This window comes from Vidua chalybeata, chromosome 18 (genome assembly GCF_026979565.1).
Source record: "Vidua chalybeata isolate OUT-0048 chromosome 18, bVidCha1 merged haplotype, whole genome shotgun sequence".
Lineage (NCBI taxonomy): Eukaryota > Metazoa > Chordata > Aves > Passeriformes > Viduidae > Vidua > Vidua chalybeata.
In genome coordinates, this window is record NC_071547.1 from 9,679,358 (window position 1) to 9,705,097 (window position 25,740).

At 45.4% G+C, this 25,740-nt stretch overlaps 2 protein-coding genes across 2 annotated transcripts; one reads left to right on the forward strand and one right to left on the reverse strand.

Annotated features, from left to right (window-relative positions):
• The first annotated feature begins 1,562 nt into the window (after positions 1-1,562).
• POP5 (POP5 homolog, ribonuclease P/MRP subunit) lies at positions 1,563-3,131 on the forward strand. Its single transcript, XM_053959488.1, has 5 exons — positions 1,563-1,632; positions 1,710-1,852; positions 1,928-2,077; positions 2,589-2,672; positions 2,851-3,131. Exons 1-5 carry the CDS (start codon positions 1,613-1,615, stop codon positions 2,952-2,954), a joined length of 501 nt encoding a protein of 166 aa, XP_053815463.1. The 5' UTR covers positions 1,563-1,612; the 3' UTR covers positions 2,955-3,131.
• A 310-nt stretch (positions 3,132-3,441) lies between these two features.
• Positions 3,442-24,598, reverse strand: RNF10 (ring finger protein 10). The gene is made up of 17 exons (XM_053959480.1): positions 24,091-24,598; positions 18,155-18,357; positions 15,134-15,333; positions 14,041-14,131; positions 12,819-13,003; positions 12,605-12,741; positions 10,990-11,150; positions 10,533-10,661; positions 10,119-10,377; positions 9,772-9,905; positions 9,126-9,243; positions 8,734-8,835; positions 8,116-8,250; positions 7,185-7,282; positions 6,896-6,956; positions 6,586-6,744; positions 3,442-5,691 (listed from the first exon to the last, which is right to left on the reverse strand). Exons 1-17 carry the CDS (start codon positions 24,248-24,250, stop codon positions 5,615-5,617), a joined length of 2,409 nt encoding a protein of 802 aa, XP_053815455.1. The 5' UTR covers positions 24,251-24,598; the 3' UTR covers positions 3,442-5,614.
• Between the last annotated feature and the right edge of the window lie 1,142 nt (positions 24,599-25,740).

The window sequence follows — 25,740 nt, forward strand, 5'->3', positions numbered from 1 at the left end:
AGAGAGCAGCAGAACAGGCATCTGTTTCAGAGGGCAGAAGTTTATCACCCAGGACAGGATTTCCACTGGGTTTATCATTGTTTTCTGTGTCTAGAATGAAGGTCATTAAAGATGTTTCCACTCTGAATTAGCAATGAGTTCCCACTTAATCTATACTGTCTCAGCACTCCTATGTGACTTGGCTCCAAGAACCTCGGTTAAACTCTTTCTCCCATCTCATATTCAGATATCTACCTCACATCTTTTCCCTTATTCCCCTCATTCCCTTCTCCTCAATTAATTCTCCTACCAGATCTTTTCAAAGAGCCCTCCCTGCTTCATCGACAGTGTCACACATCACAGTTTGGGACGCCACTACATAAATAATTATAAGAAGTAGCTCTGTTCGACAATTTCCTTAGCTGTTGTCATTAATTAGCACATGTCCCTAAACCCCCAATACCTGGAGCCTGAGGAGCTACAAATACTGGAGCAGTTTGCTGAGGTAGCAAAGACAGAGCCCTTCCAGGAGCACCGGGAAGGCTCTGGGCGCTCCGCTGAAGCCTTCGAGGGGCCGGTACTCGCCCGCCTCCTCCGGACCTCCCGCGGCTCCCATCACACGGAGACGTCCCGGAGACTTTTTAGGCACAAGACAAGGGGGTGGTTTGGCCAGGACGGGTGGGTGCAACGCAGCGAAAGGGACTAAGGGCGAAGCATCTGACCTCCGGCAGACCCCGCCGCCGCCGCCTCAGCCGCCCCCTCACGCCGTCCCGCGCGCCGCGCGCGCCCCCTGGCGGAGGGCGGGAGCAGGCGGGGGCGGCGCGCGGGACCCGGCGCGTGCCGGGAATGGCGCGGGCAGCGGGACCGGGGAGCCATCGGCCCCCGGGACTCGGCACTGCCGAGGCCGCGCCTCAAGTGCTCTGTCCACTTCTGGGCCCCCCAGTTCGGGAAGGATATTGAGGTTTAATATACTCCAGGCAGAACGTGCCAGGACTTCTTCCACTAACAGTGCAGTGGGTCCAGAGGAGGGCAGCGGAGCTGGGAAAGGGTCTGGAGCGTATGTCCTTGTGAAGAGCGGCTGAGGGAGTTTGGGGTGTTTAGCCTGGCGGAGGCTCGGGAGGGGCCTTATCGCTCTCTACAAGTACCTGAAAAGGAACTGGAGTCAGGTAGAGATCGGGCTTTTCCCCCAGGCAACAAGCGACAGGAGGACACAGCGTTAAGCTGCGCCAAGGGAATTTTAGGTTGGTCGTGAGGAGGAACTTCTTCACAGAAAGGGTGATCAGACATTGGAATGGGCTACCCAGACTGATGGAGTCACCGTCCCTGGAGGTGTTTAAGGATAGACCGGACGTGGTCTGGCTAACGTGGTGGCGACTGGTCATAGCACGGGCACGATGACCCCCGGTCTTTTCCGACCGAAGCGATCCCGACTCCGTCACCCGCCGCCGGCTCGCGGCAGCACCGCGCACGCGCGGCCCATCGAGGGAGGCGGGGCCGTCCCGGCGGCGGGGGCCGCACCGCCCTCCCCATGTCCCCGCCCCTGCGCGCCGCCCATTGGCTACAGCGCGCGGAGGCGCCTCCCCATTGGCCGGGCGCGCCGTCCGTCCGCGCCGCGCGCGCCGCCGGCGCCGCCATGGTGCGGTTCAAGAACAGGTGAGGCGGGCGGGAGGCGCCGCTGCGGTGTCCGGGCCGCTCCCGCGCCGCGCCGCTCACGCCGCGCTGTCCCGCAGGTACGTGCTCTGCGAGGTGGTCTCGGAGGACCCGCGGTGCCGGCAGTGCATCGAGGACCGTGCGCTGGGCCTCGCCGTCAGAGACGCCATCGCGCGGGTGCACGGGGACTACGGCCTGGCGTGCTGCTCCATCTCCTTCACAGGTGCGGGCGAGACGGGCGGCCCCGGGGGTGCGGGGTCCCTCCGGGTCCGCTCACCCGTGCGCGTGTGTCCCGCAGTGAAGTACCTGAACGCCTACACCGGGACGGTGCTGCTGCGGTGCCGCAAGGACTCGTACCGGCTGCTGTGCTCCGCGCTGCCCTTCGTGCGCTACCTGGAGAGCCGCGCCCAGCGCTACCCCTGCTTCCTCAACACCCTGCACGTCGGAGGTCAGGAGCCCCCCGGGCCTGGGGGGAGGACAGAGCTTTAATCAGACCTGCCACGACCGCCGTGGTGTTGCTCTGGATCCGACAGACATTTCTCGTGTGTTACTAATAGCAACTGCTTTCAGCAGATCTAAATAAGAAACAGGCACCAGCAGTTCTTTTTTGAAACCCTCGTTAATTTTGTTTGAAGCTTCATTACATTTATCACAAAACCAGAGCAGCAAATACAATGTTACATTATTTTAAAATATATTTTCAAAGTATGGTATCTTCTGTATTGTGAAAATTAACCTCCAGGGAAACTAACAGGCACTGCATGTTAGAAATTATTACTCCACCACTTAACCTCAGCGGTGCAAAAATGAAGTCTACAGCTCCTTTGTAGCATTTGCATTAACAACCTTGTTTCCTGGGGTATTTGTCGCTTGATACAATGGTCTTTGGGAAATACACACACAGCTCTGAAACATTTGGTTGTGTAGATTGTTACGGGTTGTTCTTGTGACTTCCACAGGCACCATAAGAACATGTCAGAAATTCCTGATTCAGTATAACAGAACACAGCTGCTGCGGTTGTTGCAAAACTGTAAAAATGAAGGTGAGTTTCTCCAGCCACTTTCCTAAAATGTAGCCTCAGTTCCTGGGGTTTCTGTAGGATACACTGGGCTACTTCTGAATTCTTGGCCTGAGAAATGTTTCTGTGTTGAGAAGTGGAGGACAGTCCAGTGTATGTGAAGAGATCAAGTAATAACCCTCTGTTGCTTTCTTTATTGCAGAGGAAAGACAATGTATACAGAAGTCCTTGCTGAGCTGTTCCCTTACAGAAGAGCAGTCTCAAAGTGGAGATGAGGAGGAGGATGATGGCACAGAGACAGACTGAATGCCACTTGTTATTGTTCACCTCTATTCTGTACTTGTTTAATCAGGATGTGACTGGTTATCTTCAGTGTTAAGTAGTGCAGGGGACTGGAAAAGCATTTGTTCATATTCAGAATTCATTCCCCATTCCAAATGTTTTTAAACAAATTTTAAAAAAATAAAACATTATTTCACTCAAGTAGGCTACTTGCCTATTTCACTCCAGGAGTCAAAACCACTTTGCACTCCTGAGGAATGTAGCAGCTCAACATGTTCTCCATGCTGAGGTAGAAGGGAGGTTTAGGCAGGAATGTAGTTATTCTCCTTCAGCATACAAAAGCATTAACATCTGCTTTTTACTTTAAGTGCACTGTTAGCCACAGGGCTATCCACTGTTTTGAGTGAGAAAAGCACCAGTTGTGTACATAGGAGCAGTGAGTATATGGAATGTATGGCAGAGCTGCAGGGCTCAACTCCATCCCCCCCATTATAAAACTCATAGGTACAAGTACTGCTTAGATATTTATTAAGTTTACACCAATCAGTTACAGGAAAGTAGCATTGCTGGTATTATCTCGAATCCATAGGAAAACAAGATACAGTTGAAGATGCTGTCCCTGTGAGGACTGCCCCTGCAGCAGGGACAGCCTGCCTTGCCCATATCACTTCCCTTATCCTAGTGCCTGTGACATGTGGAGGTGAGTTACACCAGCTCCAGCTATTCTCTCTTCCCAATGCAAAGAAAAGTTGACTATAAATGTGCAGAGATAACAGAACACAACAGATACTGATTAGACACTTAAGTAGTTACTCCTGTTCCTTAGCTTAAAATGACTTGCTGTAAAGATAGTTCACTGCATATTTGAATCTCTCTAAATTGTTTTCTCTGCCCTCACCAATTGTTTTCCTATATGCATTTAAAGTATTGACAGCAAGACGCGTTACCACTGCCAGGTATCTTGTCTTAGTTTCTTTGCAGTCCCCTGACAAGCTGTACTGTCTTTCATTGAGTGGGGTTAGTTGTGACCAAGCGTGAAGTCAAGCTGCTTTCAAAGAATGTCTTGCAGGTGTTTCTTCTATCCTCCTGCAGCAGTTGGAAGTATTCTTTACCTCCCCCTCCTCCTGTTCTTTCTGGTTTACAGCCACATGTGATCAAGTCTTTGGTACCAGCTTCCCATGAGGCACACATGTGGAGCCTGTTGCTCTGAAATCGAGCACCCATGTACTGACATCAGCTTTTTAAACAGGGACACAACCACTGAGTGCCAGTGGTGTTGGAATACCCGACTCCAGGTGCCTCAGACACACACTTCCTTGTTCAGATCAGTGTCAGAGGGACAGAGCACACTGAAGCCTGTGCCACTGGGGCTGAAGACAACAGAACACACTGTCAGTCTCCCTCCCTAAATTCAGTGGTACTTTTAACCAGTGCCCCGCAATTAATTCTGCCAGCAGGAATGTAAAATTTGAATCTGTGCAATGTTCTAGGGCTCCACGCTGCTATGACAGTTCAGCTGCAGCACTGTAAGTGTGTGTGCGTATGATTTATTGCAACTGTTGGCCTTGACTGGTACGTTACACCTAAAATTCATTTTATTCAACAACATCCACACCACTTGACTCAGTAGCTCAAATCAAACCACAAGCAGTGCAGAATGTGACCACCCAAAAAAAGAGCAGGGAGGGGTCCAGAAGAGACATGTTCATAGCACAGATCAACTTAAACCCCAGAACCAAGCACATACAGGCCCTTATCCCAGTACAAGAGAACCCCAGTTTCTTGCTGGGGTGTAAAAGTTATCTACAGACTTCAGCTATCAGTTGTTCTTCCAACTCAAAGAGTAGCCAGTGTCAAACCATCATTCAGATGGTTACCAGGAGCCCTAGAGGGGAGTGTTTATTCTAGATGATCAGGTTAAAAAGAATAAGTAGCCCATGGTTGGGAAAAAAAACAAACAAAAAGTAGCAGCCTCACTCACCCACATTAAAACAGACCTGAACAACTGAGAGAAGTCAGGAGGTTCCTTCTACCACTAGTGCCATTTTGAAATACAAAAATCATCAAGCCACTTTAAAACCAAGTAGCCAAGTTCTGCTTTACACTCACCTCAGCTTTGTATCTTTCCAAGCCAGGAGAACAGGAGGAATCCTTGCTCTTTCTTTAGAAAAAGAACAGGTATAGCAGCTAACACTCTAAAGCCAATAAGCTGTTTTGCCTGTATCCAGTGCAGCCAAAGCCAGTTTCTCGAGAGCAGTTTGACAGCTTTACTGTAACAGCACTACTGTCAGTCAGCTGGACTTCTGCCCATGAATAATTACGGGAAAATAAAGGCTCTCTACCTTTTCTCTTGGATAATACTGCAGTACTTTGGCAGTGCCACACAGCTATAAGAACTTTCACACTGCTTATCAGGCCCAAAGGACTGACTCAGCAATTAGAAGCCTTGGCAGATTTGTATCTGGGTTGTTACTTCCAAAACTCTGTTTCAGTATGAATTCATTAAGCAGGTGGAATCAAAACATGTTACTTCAACATATATTGTCATGGTTTCCTCCTGAAGCCCCTAGAAGTCCTGGAAAAACAAGCTTAGGCTGTTCAAATTTAAATACTTAAACTATAGCAGCAAAACAAAGCAAAATTAAAAGAAAACCAGGAGAGGAAACTTCTTTTGAATAGCAGAATCACTTTGTGTGAACAACAGAGGTGCTGAACAATAGCTTCTGCTTCTGTTTCTTTCTTTTCTTGCCTCCCTTTTCCTCTGTGAAGAATTAAAATGATACTGTCATTCTTATCATGGAAGAGGAACATCACACAGAAATGATAAATGGTCTTCCCTGGCTTAAGTGGCTTCTACAGATCCACAGCACTTACTATCAATTCACTGAACACCAGGTAGTTTAACAAAAAAATTACTGCTGATGAACTAAGGGAGACTCCATCACACCTGAAATTCAATTACAAACATGCCTAAATGATTGTAAAGTTGCTGTTGCAACAGCAGATCCTAGGACTGCAGCATCCAGCAGTTTGCCTTTCCAACAAGTATCACTTTGATACGTGTCCAAAAAAACCACAACTGGATTAGACACTCCACTCAAACTCCCAGCCCTCCCATCCAACTCTCTCCATCATCCAGTGCAGTCTCCGAACAGAAGCCTAAGCTAAACATCAGAACTGAGCATTAAAAGTAAGTTTCACCAGCTAGCACCAGGTTTAAGTTTACCTCAATTTGTTTCACATTCCCTAATTTGAAATTTCAGCTAGCAGTTACCTTGACATTTTGGTCAAACTGAAGTGGTAGTTCTGCAGCTCAGGTATTTTTAGTTTAGAAATGTATAACCTGAACTTCCTTAAAATAAAGCTTAATTTAGATTCCAGTAGAGACATGGCCAACATGATTGTCAAAAGCCATCTTTGTCCTAACAGGATTCTTTGCTAGTTGGAGATCTCAGCTCCCACTAAGAGGCTGCTTTAAGCTGACAGAAGCCCTAGTCAAGCTGTTCAGAAACCACAACCTGACAATTTTCAGAACTGTTCTCTGGCCAATTTTTGGTCCCCAAAACTGCTGCTTTCACTTCTCCCAGAGGAAGGAGGAGAAATACTCAATTTTTTCACTTCGGAAAGTTTTCCTGCCCTTTCCCCTGCCTTTTACCTGATAAATGATCAGCTGTGGACGGTTTGTCCAGTTTCAGGAGAGCTGCCTCAATAGCTTGGCTGAAGGAATTCTGGAAGCTGGGCACAGGTATCCGGTCAGAGCTGTCACTTTCTCCATCACTGTCTCCAGGCACAGGGAGTGCCAGAGTGTTCTCATCTGAAAGAAGGAAGGATGTGCAGAAGATTGTATAAAACCTTAACCACACAAATGCCCCTCCACACTCCAGATCCTTCTTTTGAAGTTACAAGATTTCTCACATTTAGGTGCATGGTAAAGAACGTGAAGTACTAATACCAAATGTTCTTACCTCTTGTCTTTGGAGCAGGTTTAGGCCACGTTTCTGGTTTTGCCTTTCCAACTCTCAACATCTATCAAAACAGTTGTAGGATATGATTAAATTCCACATACTTGAAGAATCCTGCAGACCCCCTAAGTAGCAAGAAAATCTAGAAACCCCTTCAAGCACTCAAACCTTATGATGTCTCCCTAAGATTTATCCCACATTGTTTTTGTAGGGGAAGCAACTGTTAACTCAGCCTAATCCCCAACTAAGACACAAGTAATTCTGACAAGATTCACTCTGCTGCATTGTTTACCTGGGCAAAGGAAGGGAAGGGAGACTCTTCTTCCAAGCTTCCACAGAGCAACGGGCTGACCTGGCTGGCAGCAGGTGACAGTGGAGTTGGAACAGACTCTATAGAGAAAGGAACTGAAAATTAAAGCCAGTTGCACTTGGCCAAGGCAGTCATTATGCTGCTTATCAGGATGTAACAGGAATAAAACTTTATTATCCTATGTAATTACTCATTTTGATCTCATTGATTCTCTCCATCAGTCATACAGTGGGATCTCTGAAACTGCCTCAATCTTTTTATTTAAGGATTATTTGCTTGTGGTTTTCTTTCTTTTTTTTTTTTTTTTGTTGTTGTTGTTGTTTGCTTGAGGTGTTTTCTTTACTTATTTTGGAAAACTGGTGGGGGGGCAGAGCTTTTTGTTGGGTTTATTTTAGAATAATGTGTTGCAGAAGACAGAGATGATAGAAAAAATGCCAATAGTGTTTTCCTGGCAAACACAATTTTCTTCCCTTTTTGGGGCAATTGTATCCTTTCTTCTGCCTCATGTAAAAGATGGGGTAACTACAGTGCAGATCTCACATTGTCAAGGTAGAGGCAATAAAAAGTAGTCAAAGGAACAGAATGTTTCTTAACCATGTCTGTCTTTTGTGTATTATCTCATAGGCAGCCTAGGAAAGAATCATAAAATCACAGAAAGGTTTGGGTTGGAAAGGACTGGAAGACCATCTCAATCCACCTCCCTGCCATGGGCAGGCAAACTTTTCATGACACCGGGTTGCTCCAAGCCCCAACCAACTTTGCCTTGAACACTTTCAGGGATGGAGCAGCCAGAGCTTCTCTGAAAAGAAGCTGTCTTTGATCAATATTGAGAAAGTTTAGCTTGTTGACCTGAGCAATAGATCCCAAAAGAATGATGAAGAGCTAGATGTGATGTGTTTTTCCACATGCTCACCTGTCTGAAACACAGGGCTTCTGCCAAGAGGAGGCTGACAGATGCCCTGATGATCAACGCTGGTAGTTTCTCCGGGGCAAGAGGTAAAAGCAGGGAACTGCTGCAGATTCTCTAGAGCAATATGGACCTCTGGATCTAGAAAGAGATTTTAAATTAAAGCACTACACAATGTGGGGGAGGACTGTCAATATGCAAGTCATTTCAGGAGTCTAGGAGGTGCCAATTCATTTCTTTCCACCCTCTATTTGGAGACCAGTACAAGCCCTGCTGCTGGATGGAAGCAGTTTCTAGGCCTTTTTTTTTTTGCTTTCTTCACTTTTCATCGTGATTACTATAAAAACAGAGAGCTATGTACACCATGGAGATAGCTGTGCCCTTGAATGCCCTCCATCTCTCCCAAAATGCACAAGTATGCAGCAATTGCATAACATCACTTAACATCCTGGCTAAAACAGCTTATGTTTTTCATTACACAGACATTGTTCCTAATACTTTGTAATCTTGTTCTAAGTACACACTACAAACTACAGGCCTCAGAGTTCATCCTGTAGCTCAAGAAATCAGCTCAGCAACCAAATATGACTGAAAATCCACCAGTTATGTGCCATCACAACTTACATTTGCCCTGCTTCTTGTTTTCCTCTATCTCAATCCTGCGTTCGCGCCGCCGTTCATCGCGAGCTTTCTTCTGCCGCAGACGTTTCCTCTTTTCAAGGTCATCTAGGAGCGATGCACAATACTGCATATCAAAAACCCCACACCAATACTCTGGAAAGGTTTCCTCCAGCTCCGGGAACAACCTTATAACACATTAGTAACAAAACAGGCTCACAAACAACATATGCTCTTCCAAGCAGTTGGGATTTTTTATTCTTTTTGTAACTGCTGTCTATGAAACAGTGAGTTGGGGCTGCTCTGTCTAGCAGTCACCAGACAGTTGGTGCAAGAGGAGTAATGCCCTAATGTATGTTCTGTTTTCTACCATTAAAGGGATAAGAATAACTACAAACCTGAGAACAACTCTAAAGTCTCCTTAGAGATGACAGGTGGCTTCAGAGCCAGTTCACAAATGCTGAACTCACAGGTGAGAGGCAAGTGACAGAGGTAGCGATGACGTTGTCTTATATCCTGATAAAGAGAGAGTGATATATCACCACAAGGACTAGAGGCAGCCATGGTGATGAACAGAAAGAGAATGCACAATACTCATCAAATCAAATGGAAAAAAATAGCACCAGTGACACAATAGTTACTTTAGAAACTACAAACACATGACAGATGCCCTGAGTCAGAATCAAATATTCCAAGATCTCCACTAGCTACATCATAATCAGTTGGATGCAGCTACTCCAACTTGCTTACTGATTTTCATGTTCTTCCTCCCTTCTCACTCACATCACTGGAATAAAATTCTGCAATACCAAACTTGCAACACAATTATTTTTGTACTGGACATTCTAAGAAAAAAAAAATCTATACTGCAGCTTACTTATATGAAAAGCAACATAAGGCCCAGCACCTTCCACAGATGCCCTTCATAGATTAGCATCCCTACCATACTTATTATTTCTTACTACTGAGGTGAATCAAGTCTCCTCTACAATGACCAACCTCCTAAAACAAGGCCCTTAATTAATAAGAAGATGCAATAACTACCTCTGTCATGGAGTAGCCAGTTATCTCCACTACAGCTGCAGTTATCTTCTCTGGACTCTTCTCCAAGCTGCCATATTCACGCACAAGGCATCGAACGTTCACAGGGTGAAGGTACATGCACTGCCCATCCTCCGCTGAAAGGCAACACATCATCACTCCTTCCTTGCCTATTCATTTTCAGTATCCTTCTCCCCACCTCAGGACATCCTCCACTAATAAAATTAAAGCTCCTTTCTGAGTTCCTGTAGGGGTTAGCTGCATCTAATGAACTGACAAATACATTCCTCAAGGAGGGTCTCAAAGGAGGCATCTCTGCCCCTACAATTCCAGGATTTCATTGCACTGACCTTGATAGAAATAGTAAAAAGGAGAGTTGCCAAGATGTCCACTGCTAACTGTATCTTTAGATTCTTGGCAGCTTGTTTCAGCTGGATTTGGTTCCTCTACGGGGTTCATAACAGGTTCTCCTACAGTGTCCACCTCAGGTACTTCCTCCTCATCCAGCACTGCCTCTTCTACTTCCACAGGAGGCGAAAAGGAACTTGCCAGGTCAGAGGAAGGATCCACAAGCTCTTCATCAAATGCAGAGAGATATTCCACATCACACTACCACAGCAGAGAGTACAGAGTTAGTACCACACCACCTACTTCAAAGATTATCATCTCTGCAAAAATCTTTGGCACGAGCTCACCGCACACTGCAGTGTGAGGTGGCAGAATTAAGTGTTAGCAGGATCTGCCAGAGCAGATTTGTCACCCACCTTTTTCTCTTGGGAAACAGTAGACTCCACAGCTTTGGAGCTTTCTAGGACCAATTCTTCCACAGCTGCACTGATTCCAGCAATGCCATTGTTTTTATCCTGGTCAGCAGATAGTGCTGTTTCTCGCTCCTGGAGATCATCCAAAGGGATCAAGTTTCAATTTGCCCTTTAAGCCAGGAGACCACCCCCACAGTTATTTTTAGCCTTGCCCTGGCATTCCTTTACTGGAATACCACCCATAAAAACCATTCTGCTGTGTTATCCTGAAAACCACATCAGATAGCTGGGGCCCAAAGGCTACAGTCTCTTCCAAGGTGCAGAATGCTACTCCAGCAGCAAACACCAGCAACTTGCTAGAGACCAGAATAATCCCACACAACCATCCATGCAGCAGAACAAGGATACTCAGCATACTCTTAAAAATAAAGCTGCTAAAAGGCTCCCAAGAGGTTGTTACCTTCAGCTCCTGGATAGCTGCCTCAATGAAACAGGCTTCTGGGGTGTGTTTTTCTTCCTCATACTGTTTCAGCAATGCCGCTTTCTCCTCCAGGATCACCAGCTGCAAGACCTGCTCCCTGGATGCCAGAAGCAGCTTTGAATACTGACTGTGTTGGTCATCTGCACAGAAGGAGCACCAAATCATTAATATCTGCATGAAGATCCACCAGTTTGGACTGCTGCTTCTTCTGAAGTTTTGTTACTGTTCACTTTTGTGAGTTAGTCCCTCAAGGCAGACAACACTCAGCAAGAGTTTGATACAGACTCCACAAATTACCTTTGACAAGCTGGTGTCACATAGCTGCTCTGACACTTATCTCCCCCACACAGCAGTTCATCTGCCACTTCACCACTGAGTTGCTACACATCAGTAAAAATGAAACCTAAACTTCTTCATTGTAGGAGCATCACCTTTGAGAAGCCTTGAGGGAGTCAAAGCTTCCTGAAACAATGCAGTCTGCAGCTTCTTCCTCTTTTCTCAAAAATACTGCTGTTGGAAATTTCTGCAAAGCCACCCTGACTTGGCTCAAACTAGTTCATAAGCCCATATGTATTAAAAATCCATACAAAACATTATGATGAGGTTTTTACAAGAAGCACAGCAGAAATAGTAAGCTAAAGAATTGCAGTTTAGCAAAAGGTGACCATTGCTGTTACTTTACAACAACCACAGCATCCCATATTAACACAATCCTTGTATTCACTGCTCCCCAAGGGTCCAACCTTGTCTACAGACACGAAGTTAATGGTGAATTTCCTGGCTTTAGAGTGTTCTCAAACCCTAAATTTGTTCTTCTGTTTGTTTTATGAAAAGACTTGAAGTCCCCTAGTTTCAACTATTGAGAAACATGCAGCCTGCATGCTGGCTATCCATCACACGTTAGAACACTTGACTTTTTCCAGAGAGTTTAAATGCATGCAGCCTTTCCTAAATGTGACTGCAAAATTAAGTGAGCCAAGACAGCCCACAAAGCAGCAATGTTCAGTAAAATTATTTCTTTAGTCACAAAATTTTTGTGATACTAACAGATAAGATGATGATGAGTTAGTCACACTCTTGACTGGAGAAAACTGAAGATGTCAGGCAACAGATGTTTGGAATAAGGTTTGCAATAATTTTGATTATTTCCCCACAGCATTCACTGACTTCAGTTGATAAGTGAAGATGATGAAAACCTTGTTGAAGATTACAGCCTTGAAATAGTTTAGACACAGAGACAGTTATTTTTGTGAAGCTGTACAATGAGTCAGGAGGAAAAAAGTTAAGGACACTGAAGAGCCAATAAAAGCAGTAAGAGTCACACCAGTGACTGCAAGATACAAAGGACACATCAAAATATAAGCAGTGACTGTAAAGGCAGGAGTCTGCAGTTCAGTCACTTGAAGGGACAAAGGACACAAGTTAAAGCCTTTACAGGAAAACAGTGTGAGCACAAAGTTTACTGTTAATGTGTGGCCATCAAGCTTTTCCACTGCTAAGCCCCATATTTTGCAGCCAGGGTCAGTTGTCCCTACACAAATCCTGGTCACAGTCAGGAACAGGATTCCAACCACCAGGCTTGACATACGCTCACCTCTGATGTAAACAGGCTGAACCACATTCATCCACTGGGACTTGGGCAGTGCTACCAGAACACCTTTCTCTCTTCTCATAAGTTGCATTGTAATGGTATCACCAATTGCATACTGACGTGTTTCCATAGCAACAACACTGCAATGCACGGAGGAGGTTAGCAGTGTAAAAATAACATTGCAAAAAGATGCATGACTTAATTAACATCGTCTCACCTCTTGAGGTCCTTCTTATGAACAGAGCCATAACAAATAGGACACTTACTCCAGGTCTTCTCACTCAAGGAGAGATAGTGAAGGATACATGCCCAGCAGAAGATGTGCCCACAGCGGGTGATCTTGGCAGCAGTTGGTGGGTACAGACATATGGGGCAAGAGGGCACTTCATGGCTACAGATTCGCTGAAATGGCACACGAGAAGAACAGTACAAGTTTTAGACTCAGAAATCAGTTCCAGGCATCCAGAATAAGCCACCTGTAAGATCTATTCTAACATATTATCTTCCAGCTCCTTAGGCTCTGTTTATTTACCAAGAAATTAGTGTACTGTGAACTAACGCCTTCAGACTGCACATGGAATAACCTTCTAAGCAACCCATCTTATTTCTTATGTCTTATTTCTATTCTAATGACATTAAAAAATTAGTCTTCTCACGTTTCCCCGCACGTATTCATCATCTCTAAGAGTTAGCAGCATCCTCATCATGTGAATTCAGACAGTGAGAAGGCAAGCGAGCTCTGCGGCCTCTCCCACAAGCAGACTTGTGCAGCCCTGTGTAACTGTGAGACTGAACTTACCCACTTCCATGAACATGCTAGGTCTAATCAGACACTTTGGTAGCATCTCTGTGTGGCAGAGACATAACTGCCAAGCAAGCACCTTGATTTTTCAGCTCTCTTGTAGTGACAGGTAACAGTAAGCCTACCTCCTCTCCACCTACACCATGCACCAGACTGTCTTGGCAGATATAAATTGCTGCTTGAGGCAACCCAAAACTTCTGACCACAATTCTCAAGAGATTTTCCATTTTGTTGCTAGGCAAGATGGGCCACCTATGCACAGAATAATTCTTCAAAATTCTACGCTCTAGTCCTCTTCTGTGGACTCATGCCCAAGTTTTCTGTTAATATCTCGATCACAAGGACTCTGTCTACAGAATGTCAGATACTATTTTTGATGAGCTCCCATCTGCGAAAGCAAGAAGAAGCTGCTAATTTTCCTAATAGATTTTAGCACTTCTCTTTTCCTGTCATGAAAGTATTTCATAATATATTCCATGACAGATCTTTCCCAGTATTGTGGGAGTGACAGAAAAGGCCTCAACTCAAAAACAGATGAGTTTTATATAACATCACAGAGGGAAAGAGGTAGTTAAAGACAGGTTGAGGTTCTTAAGAAGGAAAAAAAAAAAAAAAAATCTAGCCCATCACAACTGACCACTTGCTCCACAAAGTCCCAGTTGACCAAGGTATCTGGATCAGCAAAGTGGACTGTGTAGTCCTGTTCTTCAGAGACAACAAACTGGCAGCTGGGGAAAGGCAAAGAGACAGATGATCCACTCAGTTGTTTCTAAAAACTTTTTGAGAACTATCCTATAGGATTCTCTCAGCTTCGTCTTTGTCCAGCAGAAAACTGCTGGATGCAGTCAGTAACTCCTATCAACAAGAAATCAAGAGTTCAGTTCACAACCAGATTTTCAGGATACAGGTGTGTCTAATTTCAGTTAGACACAACATCACACAGTAAGTATAGAATGAGCCAGGCAGACTGGTTTTCCAGAAACGTGTAGGAAACAGTCAGCTGCAGTGGAGATCTATTAAAAAACAGGGAATCCACAAGGGGAAAAATCTTGTCACAAAAACTACAACTACTAGGGTTCCTGCAAATAGACTTCACTACAATAAGCCACAAATCATTATGGAGCAATCAGAAGCATCAATGCTGAAAATACTTTTTATCTTTAACATTGTCAGAGATAGGCTGTCCTGAACACACTTCAAATTCTGGGGAAATTCCCAGTCAAAAAGGAATTCTGCTGCTAGATTACTATATTGATCATCATTTGGATTATACTACATACTTCGGGGCCCACAAAATAATCAGCATTTTAAGAACTACAACCCATATAAGTAATTGTCTTTGGGACTTAAAAATTCAGATTAGCTTTCATCTAGCAACTGCTATCCCTTCTATCTCAACAAAGCAACTTTTGGAAAAACAACCATGTTCTATAAGGAACTATACAGGTATTCCCAAATAGAAGTGTCATGTCCCAAAGCCACGCTTGAAAATTTGAGCAGAGGATTTTTGTTTGTATCTAAAGCACTCGCTCCATCAGATACCTTGCTAATAGGTGAAGACAACATCCCTTTAAATACAGTCATTACCACTAAGAACACTACAGAAAGTTAATTTCATCCTGGAAAAGACGAGACAATTAGTCAAGCCCACACACAATTCCCTGGCTTGTCACCCCTTACAGCTCCACATCTCTGCAGAAGTCTAAGAGCCCTGTGGATCTCCCACTCACTTGGCCTGCAGGAAGAGCTCCTTGTTGAATGGTTTATGTCCCCACTTGTTCCTTTTCCCCCAGTTGCCATGTCCATTCCCATCAAAATGTCCTGCTTGGCCACGGGGTTCAAAGGTGAAGTTCAGTAAGTGGTTCAGATTAATCTTCTTGGGACCAGAGAACTGGGCAGGGCTGAACTCTGCCCGTTGAGCCTCTGCTACCTAAGAGAGAACAGCATTTGTTAGAAATTGCTGGAGTTTACAGCCAAGGCATCAGTACAGGTGGACATCCAGCCCCATCAGTGACAGCACACAGAACATGCAGCATCCACTCACTCACCTTCTCCCATCCCTGTTCTGCAAATCAAGTAGAGCAGTGATAGAAATGCATGAGAACCTGAAAGCCAGAACTCAGTGCTCTTACCTCACACTGAGCAAAAGGAAGAGAGAGTTAAAACAACCACAAAAACAAGTAAAAGCTGGCAAAACATAGTCAAGAAGCTGTTCAAATCCTGACAGTACTCTTTCAGACAGTAATACAAGCCTGATTACCATTTGCACAGGCTGTATTTGTTTTGGTTAGTTTCATGTAATGAAGCAACAAGTCAGAATTCAACAGAGGCAGCAGGTGAATTTTCAGCCAGTGATCTAGATGAGAAGTGCTGCTCATCCACCAGCACTGAAAAATCAGAATATCAGCTAAAGCCCACAAATACTCTACAGTATTTAGATCCACATTAGCATAAAAACCTCAATCTGGTTTGTTGCCCTGATTTTTAAAAGTGTTTTCTTTTATAGTTCTTTTGAAAGTTTTAAAGTTCTCATCAAACTTCTTTAGCCTTCTGATAATGTTTACATATTTGAGAGTCAGAGTTCCCACACAATTTCATGTATAAATAGAATAGTTTACATATTTCTCTGTGGGTAGAGAGAAATGATTGATTGGTCTTTGGACCAGTGTGGTTGGAGAGGTGGTAATTCCATCCTCCAATCCACAGTCTCCTTTGTAATTCTGTAAATACCAGATGTTCGAATAAAACTGGGTCTTTTTCTCTTTTGAACTTACCAAGCTTCTGTGTACTCATTTCGTGTCCAATAGCGACACTGGTTTTACCTTGATATCAGCAAGGCCAATACAATTACTTTTGTAATACCACTATCACCTGTAAATTTGTGCCCCTGGAGTGGTTGGACACAATCTGTCTTCAGAGGGCAAACTTTGGCCTGTTTTGAAGATTGGTTGGCAGAGTCCCTTGGAAGGCAGTGCTGAAGGGCAAAAGAGTCCAAAAGACTGGACATACTTCAAGAAATCTTAAAGGCACAGGAACATGCTGTCCCTTTGTGCCAAAAAATGAGGGAAGACCAGCCTGGCTCAACAGAGAATTTTAAATGGAACTCAGGAAAAAAAGGAATTTATGACCTGAGGAAGAAGGGATGGGAACTCAACAGGACTACAAGGATGTCATGAGGTTGTGCAGGGAAAGAAGTGAAGGGCCACAGCCTGACTAGAACCTAATCTGGCCACTGCTGTAATAGACAAAAAGATGTTTCCATAAATACATCAGCTACAAAAAGCGAGCTAAAGAAAATGCCCATGCTTTATTGGATGCAGAAGGAAACACAGTGGCAAAGGGTAAGGAAAAGGCTGAGCTACTTAATGTCTTCTTTCGCTCAACCTTTAATAGTAAGGCCAGTTGACCTCAAGGTACCCAGCGCCCTGAGCTGGAAGACTGGGACAAGGAGCAGAAAGAAGCCCCACACTCCAGAGAAACAGTCAGTGACCTGCTGTGCCACTCAGACACCTCCAAGTGCAATGGGCTGGATGGGATCCACCCACAGGGACTGAGGGAGCTGGCAGCAGAGATCATCATTTACCAGCAGTCCTGGCAAACTGGGAGGTCCCAGCTGACTGGAAATCAGCAAATGTGACACACACCTACAAGAAGGACTGGAAGGAGGATCTGGGAAATTACAGACCTGTCAATCTGACCTCCATGATGGACAAGGTTATGGAGATTATCCTTCAAGCCATCACAGAGAGCGTACAAGACAACCAGGGGATCAGGCCCAGCCAACATGGGTTTATGAAAGGCAGGTTCTGCCTGACTAACCTGATCTCCTCCTATGACAAGGTGACACAGTGCATGAGGAAAAAGCTGTGGATGTTGTCTACCTGGACCTTAGAAAAGCCTTTGGCACAGTTTCTCAAAGCATTCTCCTGAAGAAAGTGGCTGCCCATGCCTTGGATAATCATACCACTGTGAGTAAAAAACTTGTCTGGATGGCTGGGCCCAGGGAGCAGAGGGACACAGGGCAACATCCAACTGGGCCCCCACTAGTAGGGATCTCCAGAGCTCAGTATTTGATCCTGTTTCATCTCTCTATCAATGATCTAGACAAGGGGATTGAGGGCACCCTATGCAAGTTCACAGATGACACCAACTTGGGTGGGAATGTAGATCTGCTGGAGGGCAGGAAGGCTCTGCAGAGGGATCTGGACAGGCTGGACTGATGGGTCAAGGCCAGTGGTGCGAGGTTCAACAACGCCAAGTGCCAAGGCCCTGCACTCAGGTCACAACAGCCCCTTGGCCTGGGAAAGAGCAGCTGGAAAGTTGCCCATCAGGAAAAGACCTGGGGCTGTGGGTAAACAGCAGCCTAACATGAACCAGGTGTGCCCAGGTGGGCAAGGCAGCCAGTGGCAGCTGGGCTGTACTAAAAATAGTGCAGCCAGCAGGAAGAGAGCAGTGAAACTGTGTCACTATATATTTTCACAAATGACCCATGTCATGCATACATGGCCTGTCGTGGCACCCATTCCTCAGATGGCATTTTCTCTTAGAGCAGAACAAAGAGCACGCCTCTTCTGTAGCTGCCAAGTTGCTCTGCTCACACTCCCTCTGGCATCTCAATGATGTTAGCCCCTCTTATTACTCTCTCCCTTCCCAACCCAGGAATTGAAGACAGCAGATCTATCTAGGCAGGTCAGGGTGATCCTCTCATCCCAAGAAAGGAGGCCTTGGAGTCATGGCATTACACTTCTCACCTCATCTCGTCTTCCACCATTAGAAGAGCTAAAAGGTTTGCCACTTCCGCTGCTGCCTCCCCTTTGAGGGGGCATCTTGTTAAAAGCTTTGCTTTTCTGTGAATTGGAGCGACGGGGCTGACAGGAAAAGTTCTCATTTTTTGAATAAGAAGTTTCTCTTTTACGATTATAACGCTGTTTGGATCCACTCGCATTCTTTCCATCTGAAAGGAAAATAAAAGAAGAATTAGATCAGCAGCCTCAAAGTTGGCCCCATGTACTCACCTCAGATATGAGCCCACCTCAGCCACTATCTTAAGTGGCTTTCTATCTTTCTTTCTATCTTAAGAGTAGTGTTTATCAGGACATTAAATCCCCCAGCAACCCAAACCACTTCATTCCTACCACTGTCCAAAGAGCTGGCCAAAGAGTTTAAAAGAATATATTTGCCATACTCTACCTTTTATATAAAGAGTTGGATTTCTTTTTTCCAGATTTGGAATTGCCAACACCAAATATTATTGTGTTACCTGGTACATTAAGTTATAACTATTAACATCACATACCACATCTTCATACCCCATTATAAGAACTGACAACAACTAGGGTTTTTTTTTTCATTTAATTTGCCTAAACCACACAATTTATCATATTTATCACACATAAAACACAATGTACAAATACACCCCTGCCTGCATTTTTCTTAAAGGCTTCCATTGCCTGTTTTCAATCACTTCTGCATTATACTTAAAAGATTCCAGCCGATCTCATTCTACTTTAAAAATACTTTTATGTCATCAGGCCAAAAAATGCTAATTGATCTTGAAGCACAAACCAAACAGTTTGTGGCCTTGAAGGGAACATACTCAAGACCTGAGTACTAAGTCCACCAACAACCTCTGCAACAAGAACTGTCTGCCAAAAACTGTACTTAGCACACCACTGACCCTAACACAGGACACAGTGGGGAAGCACAAAGCAAAAAACTGCAGGAATAAAGAGCAGAAAAATCAATCCAGCTCTTGAGAGGGGTATTCTGTGCCTCAACAGCTGCTAAATCAAACTGCTAGAACAAAGTTAATACTATGAAGGCATTTCTAGTAGTCTTAACACAAGATCAGAGTTGCCCAAGGACACAACACGCTGCAGACTGGATGCTTAACCCAGCACTTCCACCACCTGCCCCAAGTTTTATTTGTAGCAGAGGTATGGTGATAAGCTCAGAAACAAAACTCCTCAGGCCCCACAAGACATCTATACACACCAGCCAGCCCCAAAGTCACTCTGGATACTCAGTAAACATTACACAAACAGCAAGACCTCACACAATATCTAGTTGCACTCTGTAAAAGCCTATTAGTTTCCCTTTTCCCACTTCGCAGTCTTCCTCCCCACCCCTTAACATAAATTTTACCTGGCAGGCAAACACATCACTGTGATTCAGGATCATGTTTCTCATATGGGCAGTTTCATTGCCAGTGCTTCCAGTTTTTCCCTTTCCCAGCACCACTTCCCACCCACCCAAGCATTTAAAACAGCTGGAATGCCATCATCCACATGAAGTATCCTTTGTTGTTGTTATTTTAAGATTTTTCTTCCACCTGCATCTCCCAGAAAAGGTGAGCTGAGAACAGGATGATCTGTGTGTTACTGTGTATTATTGAGGACCCAACTTCTAAAGAATAAATTAAGCAATAAAAGCGGCTGGACCAGGTTCTGTGCTGGTCTGCTGTTTCTTGCACTTGTCAGACTTCTCTGGCTGCAATTACAGCTAAAGCAGGACACTATCATTACTTTCACACGATGTGACAGGCCCATATTGCAGACAAACTTCATCATCAGAATTGGTAATTTACTCTGCTATTCAAAAGGCTGATCCTTTAATTCAGAATTAAACCAACTCTGTCAGAACCACAGCTGTGTAACTCAAACACATGCCTGCATAGCTGGCAGTGCTTTAATGCACATCAGGCTAAAAAGAAATGGCTTGAGTGTTATCAGGAAAAAACACACCAAAAGTTGCCAAGTACTGAGGGTGTGACCAGGTCTGGCTGAATGATTAGACAGACCTTTTTTTGAGAATGCTTGTAGGGAAGGAATAATCAACACCTCAGAGTCTCTGGTAAAAATTTAAGTAGTTTTGAAGCAGTTTAGACTACTCCTTAAGTTACTCAGGAGCAGAACTTGTCAGCTTAGAGCTCAACCACCCTCTTATATCCCTAATTTCAGCAAATGCACTGGAGGGGCACATGCCTGCTGTGCTTGTACCACTTTGCAGTTTCTCTGCCATCTTCAAATGGGGAAAAGAAACAATTCAAAAAAAGTCAGTCTAAAGTGTGTGCTTACAAGTCCCCAAACAAGGAACAGCTCACCCCTGGAGCTGACAGAAGAATCTCCTACCACTTAAAGTTTTAACAGAGTTACTCACCACCAACTTTGTCACTCAGATGGTTTACACACATTCCTGTCATACTACAGGTCCTTTTAAGGCACCTCCTTGAGCCTTTGGGAGTCACTTCAGTGACTCTCACATTTTATAGGAAAGAACTCTCCACTTGTGCCTTTTTTTAAAAGGACCCTACAATAGTCTAACAATGCTTCAAACCTAATTTTACAGATGGGCTGTTTCACCCCTCCACCACGAGAATAACTGACCTCATCAGAAGCCTGGTCCATCAGAGTAGTAATGAAATTGGTCAGCAGACAACCAGGAGCTTGGAGAATGCATTTGTAAATTGGAACAGCTTTTCCCTACCCTGAATCTAAGCAATGCCATCCCTTCTAGCCTTTCCAGCATGTCATATGTCAAGGAGCTCTCTGCTTTCTACCATCCATCCCAGCCCCCCACAAAGGGCAGGGCAGGCTGCACTCTGGCACAGAGAACAGTGGAAGATTCTCACTGCCATCCTCTCTTGTGAAATCCCAGTTTTAGGCAGGTAGGATTTGGTAGTTTCTTTTTTACTTATGTTCTTGGCAAATGAGGAGTTAGCAACAGCCAGAGTGCTGGTGAGGTACTTACTCTTCACTCAGGTCCTCAGTTAAGTCCTCTTGCTGTTTTCATGGCATCTAACGTATATATATAGATTTGGTGGATTTATCTATCCATTCACACTCCAAGAGACTTATAAAAAAATACTGGCTGTATAATTTAAAAACACTAGCAATAAAATTATTCTGGCATTTTGGAGCAAGCAGTGACATTTGTGGCTTCTCCTGCTGCTAGAGGACCCGTATCTCCAAAGATCCAGAGAGGGAGATGAAGCTCACAGCATTAGAAGCAGCTGTAGGTGACCACTTGGGCACTGGAGCTGCAATACTGGCTTGCTGATGGGGTGAGAACTGCTGTTTCCTTCCACCTTTTTTCCCCTCTTTTCTGTTGAGCTGTGCTGAAGCCAGCAGCATTGCATAAGGGGTCTGGATCACACTAAAGCCACAGGGTGGTTTCATGAAAACACTCTGAGGCCACTGCTGCTGCCAAGGCAAACATCCCAGTGAGCAGGCTGTGACCCAGCTCTCACTGCCCAGCCAAGCAGGCTCACGCTGGGTGATAAGGCCCAGGAACATTTGTGACAACTAACACTGTCCATCAGCTCCAGAGGACTGCAGAGAACCCCAACAAGCCTTTTCTGCTTTAGCTACTTTATTCCACTCTAAATGGATGTGATTCCTGTTGGCACACTAATACAACATTAAGAAACTTTTCTGTTAGAAACTTTCAGTTTAATTTAGTCTCTGAGGCCAAATTTGAAAGATAGGAGGAATCAAACTTCCACAAATACAAGGGAATACAGTACTCTATTTAGCCACTTTCCAGCTGCACTGCAAGAGAAAGAGAAGCTACCATAAGGTTCAGGATTATGCATTTCTTCATTTCCTCAGCTGGACAGTTACAGCAGGTAACTTTGGAAAGCATCAAATGGCAAGTGCTTGACTGGATTTAACCCAGTGACCATCTGAGGAAGGTCTGTGGTCCATAAGACCACCTTTCATTTCAGAGCAGATGCAAGATTTCCAGAATACCTGCAAATCCTATACCTGTATATTCCTATATATATATATATAATATATATAAAATACATATTCCTATTATAGATATCCTATATATATATACCTATACCTATCCTTAAAGGGGTGCATCACATCAGCTACAAGGACAGTGATAAGGAACTCAAGAAAAGGATTCCATATGGTGACTTGCCAGTGTCCTACACCCAACAGCTATGAAAACATGGCCACAGTTTTGGCCAGCTGTTTGTTTGCCCTAATTTCACCAAGGGAATCTTTTCGTTTTAGTTTTCAGTACCCTCCAGTTAAGATATTCCTAAATAAACATCTACTTCTATGAAAAAGAGACTCTTAATTTGTCCAGTTGTCTTTGATGCCCTATAAGGGAAGAAACTCATTCCTCTGCCCTCCGCTGTAATTTAGAAAGAAGTATCACTGAAGTGGAATTATGCCATGACAAAATTTTCCTCTGTTTTATTAAATAAAAAAAAAAGCAGTCTTAAAAAGTTTTGGGGCTTATTTAATTAAAAGTTTTGGAGTAGAAGAGAAGAGTCATCAGGATTCCTCTCCCCACTGCTCCTGTGCTACCAGTGCCATTATTTCAAACCTGTGAAAGGTGACATTCCACAAATATCACTTAACATTTTTATTCTGGGCTGGAACAACAGGCCTGTTACTTCCTTCCTCAGTCCAGATACTATGTCTTCTACATGAAGGGGTACCAGCCACAGCACAAATCATCTTAACCCCTTCCTGAAGGATGTTTGTATTCTGTGAACAATCCTCCACAGAGCCTCACACGACACTACAAAAGAAGCTGGAGTGAGGAGGTGTCTCTTGTCCCTTGGTTCTCAGGGACAGAGAAAGCTCTTCTTAAAAAGACTTCCAAGTGTTTGAATTTGAAGTTAAAATTTCATTGTAATTGCACAGTTACACCACAACCTGGGGAGCTGTGGGTGAGTCACCTCCCATGTCCCTCTTCTGTGAATCCTGTGGAAGGCCAATTTATACAGGTGAAGAGCAGGTAATACTTGGTTACCCAGGACATGACCATGCTTAGAAGGTGCAAAAGGGAGTCAACAAACACCTCCAAGATACTTATTTTGTTAACCCTCTGGAGTGCACTGCTGCCTTCCCAGAGGCCTCAAGTAATACAGCTGAAACTAACCACTGAGGAGGAAGGAAATTACTACAGCTATGGCTGTGTAGCAACCTGTTGACACTCCCTCATATACTTCCAGGACTAAAATCACAAATTTTAATCCCTACTGGCTCATTTCTAGGTTTTAGGAAAAAAAAACAAAGGTTGCCAGGAATTCATTCTTTTCCTAAACAAGTTTAGAGAGCTATGTGGGCTTAGGTTTTACCTTGAAATGACGACAAGGAACCACACTGACTTCTGACAAACTGCTCTGTCAGCAGAACCAGCTGTTTGCAATTCCAGGTGAGACACTTTGGGTTGAATGCCAGATGAGCAAACAACAGCCGGGTAACCCTGAGCTCCCCCAAAGCAGGTCACTGACACACGGGGCAAGGGGAATGCTGTGTACAGATACCAGACCCCCTCGGTGAGGTGCAACAACACAGGTACGAGATAAAGTTAAGGGCTCTATTCACAAGCACTGGGGAATGTATGTTCTTACTATAGCACCAGGGCTTTAGCGCTCAAGCTGCTTACTCCAACACTAATGAACATAAAGCATTAATCCTTAAAGGAAGAGGAGAGTAGGAATCCCAGCTCACCAAACAGCGAGCAGAGCCGGAAGAGGAAGGAAAAAGAAACCAAAAACAGGCAGTGACCTGAAACGCCGCCTATTAAACCCAGCTGAGACACAAACAACCCGACAAGGCGAAGTTCAGCGTCACCACAAACCCAAGGGCGGCACAAGGCTGTCCGTCCCCGCAGCCCCACGCTCAGCGCCCCTCCCGCGGAGCCCCCTCCCAGCTCTCACCGCCTTTGGGCTTAGACTCCCCCGCGGCGGGCCCGGCCGAGGCGGACCGCGGCTGCTGCCCTTTGCTGCCGGCCGAGGATCCGGGCGCACCGGAGCCGCAGGGGCTGCTCTTGTCCATGGCGGGGGCTGCGGGGGTCGCGCCGGGCGGGCTCTGCAGCATCAACGGGCGCCCCGGGCGAGCGGCGGCCCTGGGCGGGGGGGCTCGACGGGCGCTGGCGGAGCCGGCGGGGGCCCAGGCTCATGGCCCGCGGGGGCGACCGGCGGGGGCGGCACAGCGCGGACTCGGCCTCCTTCATGGCGACATCTTCTCGCTGCTCCGCTCGAACCGGGGAAGGCCGCGGGAGGCCGGGCCGGGCCTGCGGGGCTCCGGGCGCGGGGGAGAGAAGAGCTGCTCACGGAGCCCCGCGGGGCCCGGCGCTGCTGCCGCCCGAGGGGTCGGCACCACCCCGGCACCCACCGGCTGCTCGGCGCCGCACCGGCCCCGGCTCGGCCGCCGCTGCCCCGTAATGGCGACGAGTCGCCCGCAGCAGTGGCCGGACCCGGATGCAGCCGGTCCGGGCGGGCCCGCGGGCATGACGGGACTTGTAGTCCTGGGCCGCGCGGGGCGTGCCGGGAGCCGCGGCCCGGCCCCGCGCCGAGCCCGGAGCCCGCCCCTCGCTCCCCACCGGCACCGGGGGCTCACCCCCACCTCAGCAGGGTAGAAAATCATTTGGTATAAAGTCATTGCCATCGGATTGTAGCAAATAACCGTAAAAGTTAAAAAAAAAAAAAAAAAACTCATCAGGCCTACTTGAAGTGATATTTTTTAACTTTTCCCTCAAAGGGGAAAAAAACCCACAAGGCAGTTCGGATCCTAAAGATATTTCTTTTAACCTTTAAAATGCATTCTTGAATGCATCTCCTGACGCCTTTTCCATTATTTTAGGGATGAGAACTTCAAGTTCTGTAGGAGAGCCATTCTCAGCTTCTTTAAAAAAGTACAGGTGGAGCATGTAAGGGCACCTTTACCCCATAACTCATACCATGATCTCAAAGTACAGCCCCTCAAGTAAAGCTTCACTACGAGTTTAGTGTGCACAGGCCACATGCTCTGTAACACCACTATGATCAACAAATCCAGGAATCTGTGTTTTACACGTTTCAAACAAATCCTCTACAAATATTATTTTAAGAAAAGCCTCATAAAGGCCTTATTTTAACACCTGATTGTTCCCTATTTAAATCTATTATTCATAGAATTACTGACCAAACTGGGAGTGTAGTTACCACAGAGTTTAGATCTTCTGGATTTGTGGGGAGGGAAAACCCTCAACTTTCTAACGAAGCTGCTCCTCCACATTTGAAAAGAAGTAAGAAATACCACAAGCAGTACCAGAAAGAGAGTAGAGAGACACAAAACTTTTAAAAGCAAAACACAATTATTTTTACTAGCAAATTAGCTTGCTGCAGAAAGAAAATAAATACAAGGAAGTCTTCCCTTAAATAAAAACAACCATATAGTTCAAATAGTGCTCGATAGGAAGGTATTAGCAGCAAACACTTGCCCTCGTTATATGAGCTGTAGTGCCACAGTCAACACTGCAGAGACCGACTGGCACCCGGCAGAGCATCGCCTCAGACAGGTTCAATATCCTTTATCACAACCGTCAG

Excerpts from the sequence above, each read along its gene's own strand:
- POP5 (XM_053959488.1), top strand. The coding sequence starts at position 1,613 with ATGGTGCGGTTCAAGAACAG. Across the intron at positions 1,633-1,709 it reads ATGGTGCGGTTCAAGAACAG|GTACGTGCTCTGCGAGGTGG; the intron begins GTGAGGCGGGCG and ends GCTGTCCCGCAG. Across the intron at positions 2,078-2,588 it reads CAACACCCTGCACGTCGGAG|GCACCATAAGAACATGTCAG; the intron begins GTCAGGAGCCCC and ends TGACTTCCACAG.
- RNF10 (XM_053959480.1), bottom strand. The coding sequence starts at position 24,250 with ATGCTGCAGAGCCCGCCCGGCGCGACCCCCGCAGCCCCCGCCATGGAC. Across the intron at positions 12,742-12,818 it reads CATAAGAAGGACCTCAAGAG|TGTTGTTGCTATGGAAACAC; the intron begins GTGAGACGATGT and ends CGTGCATTGCAG. Across the intron at positions 10,662-10,989 it reads CAGCTATCCAGGAGCTGAAG|GAGCGAGAAACAGCACTATC; the intron begins GTAACAACCTCT and ends GATGATCTCCAG.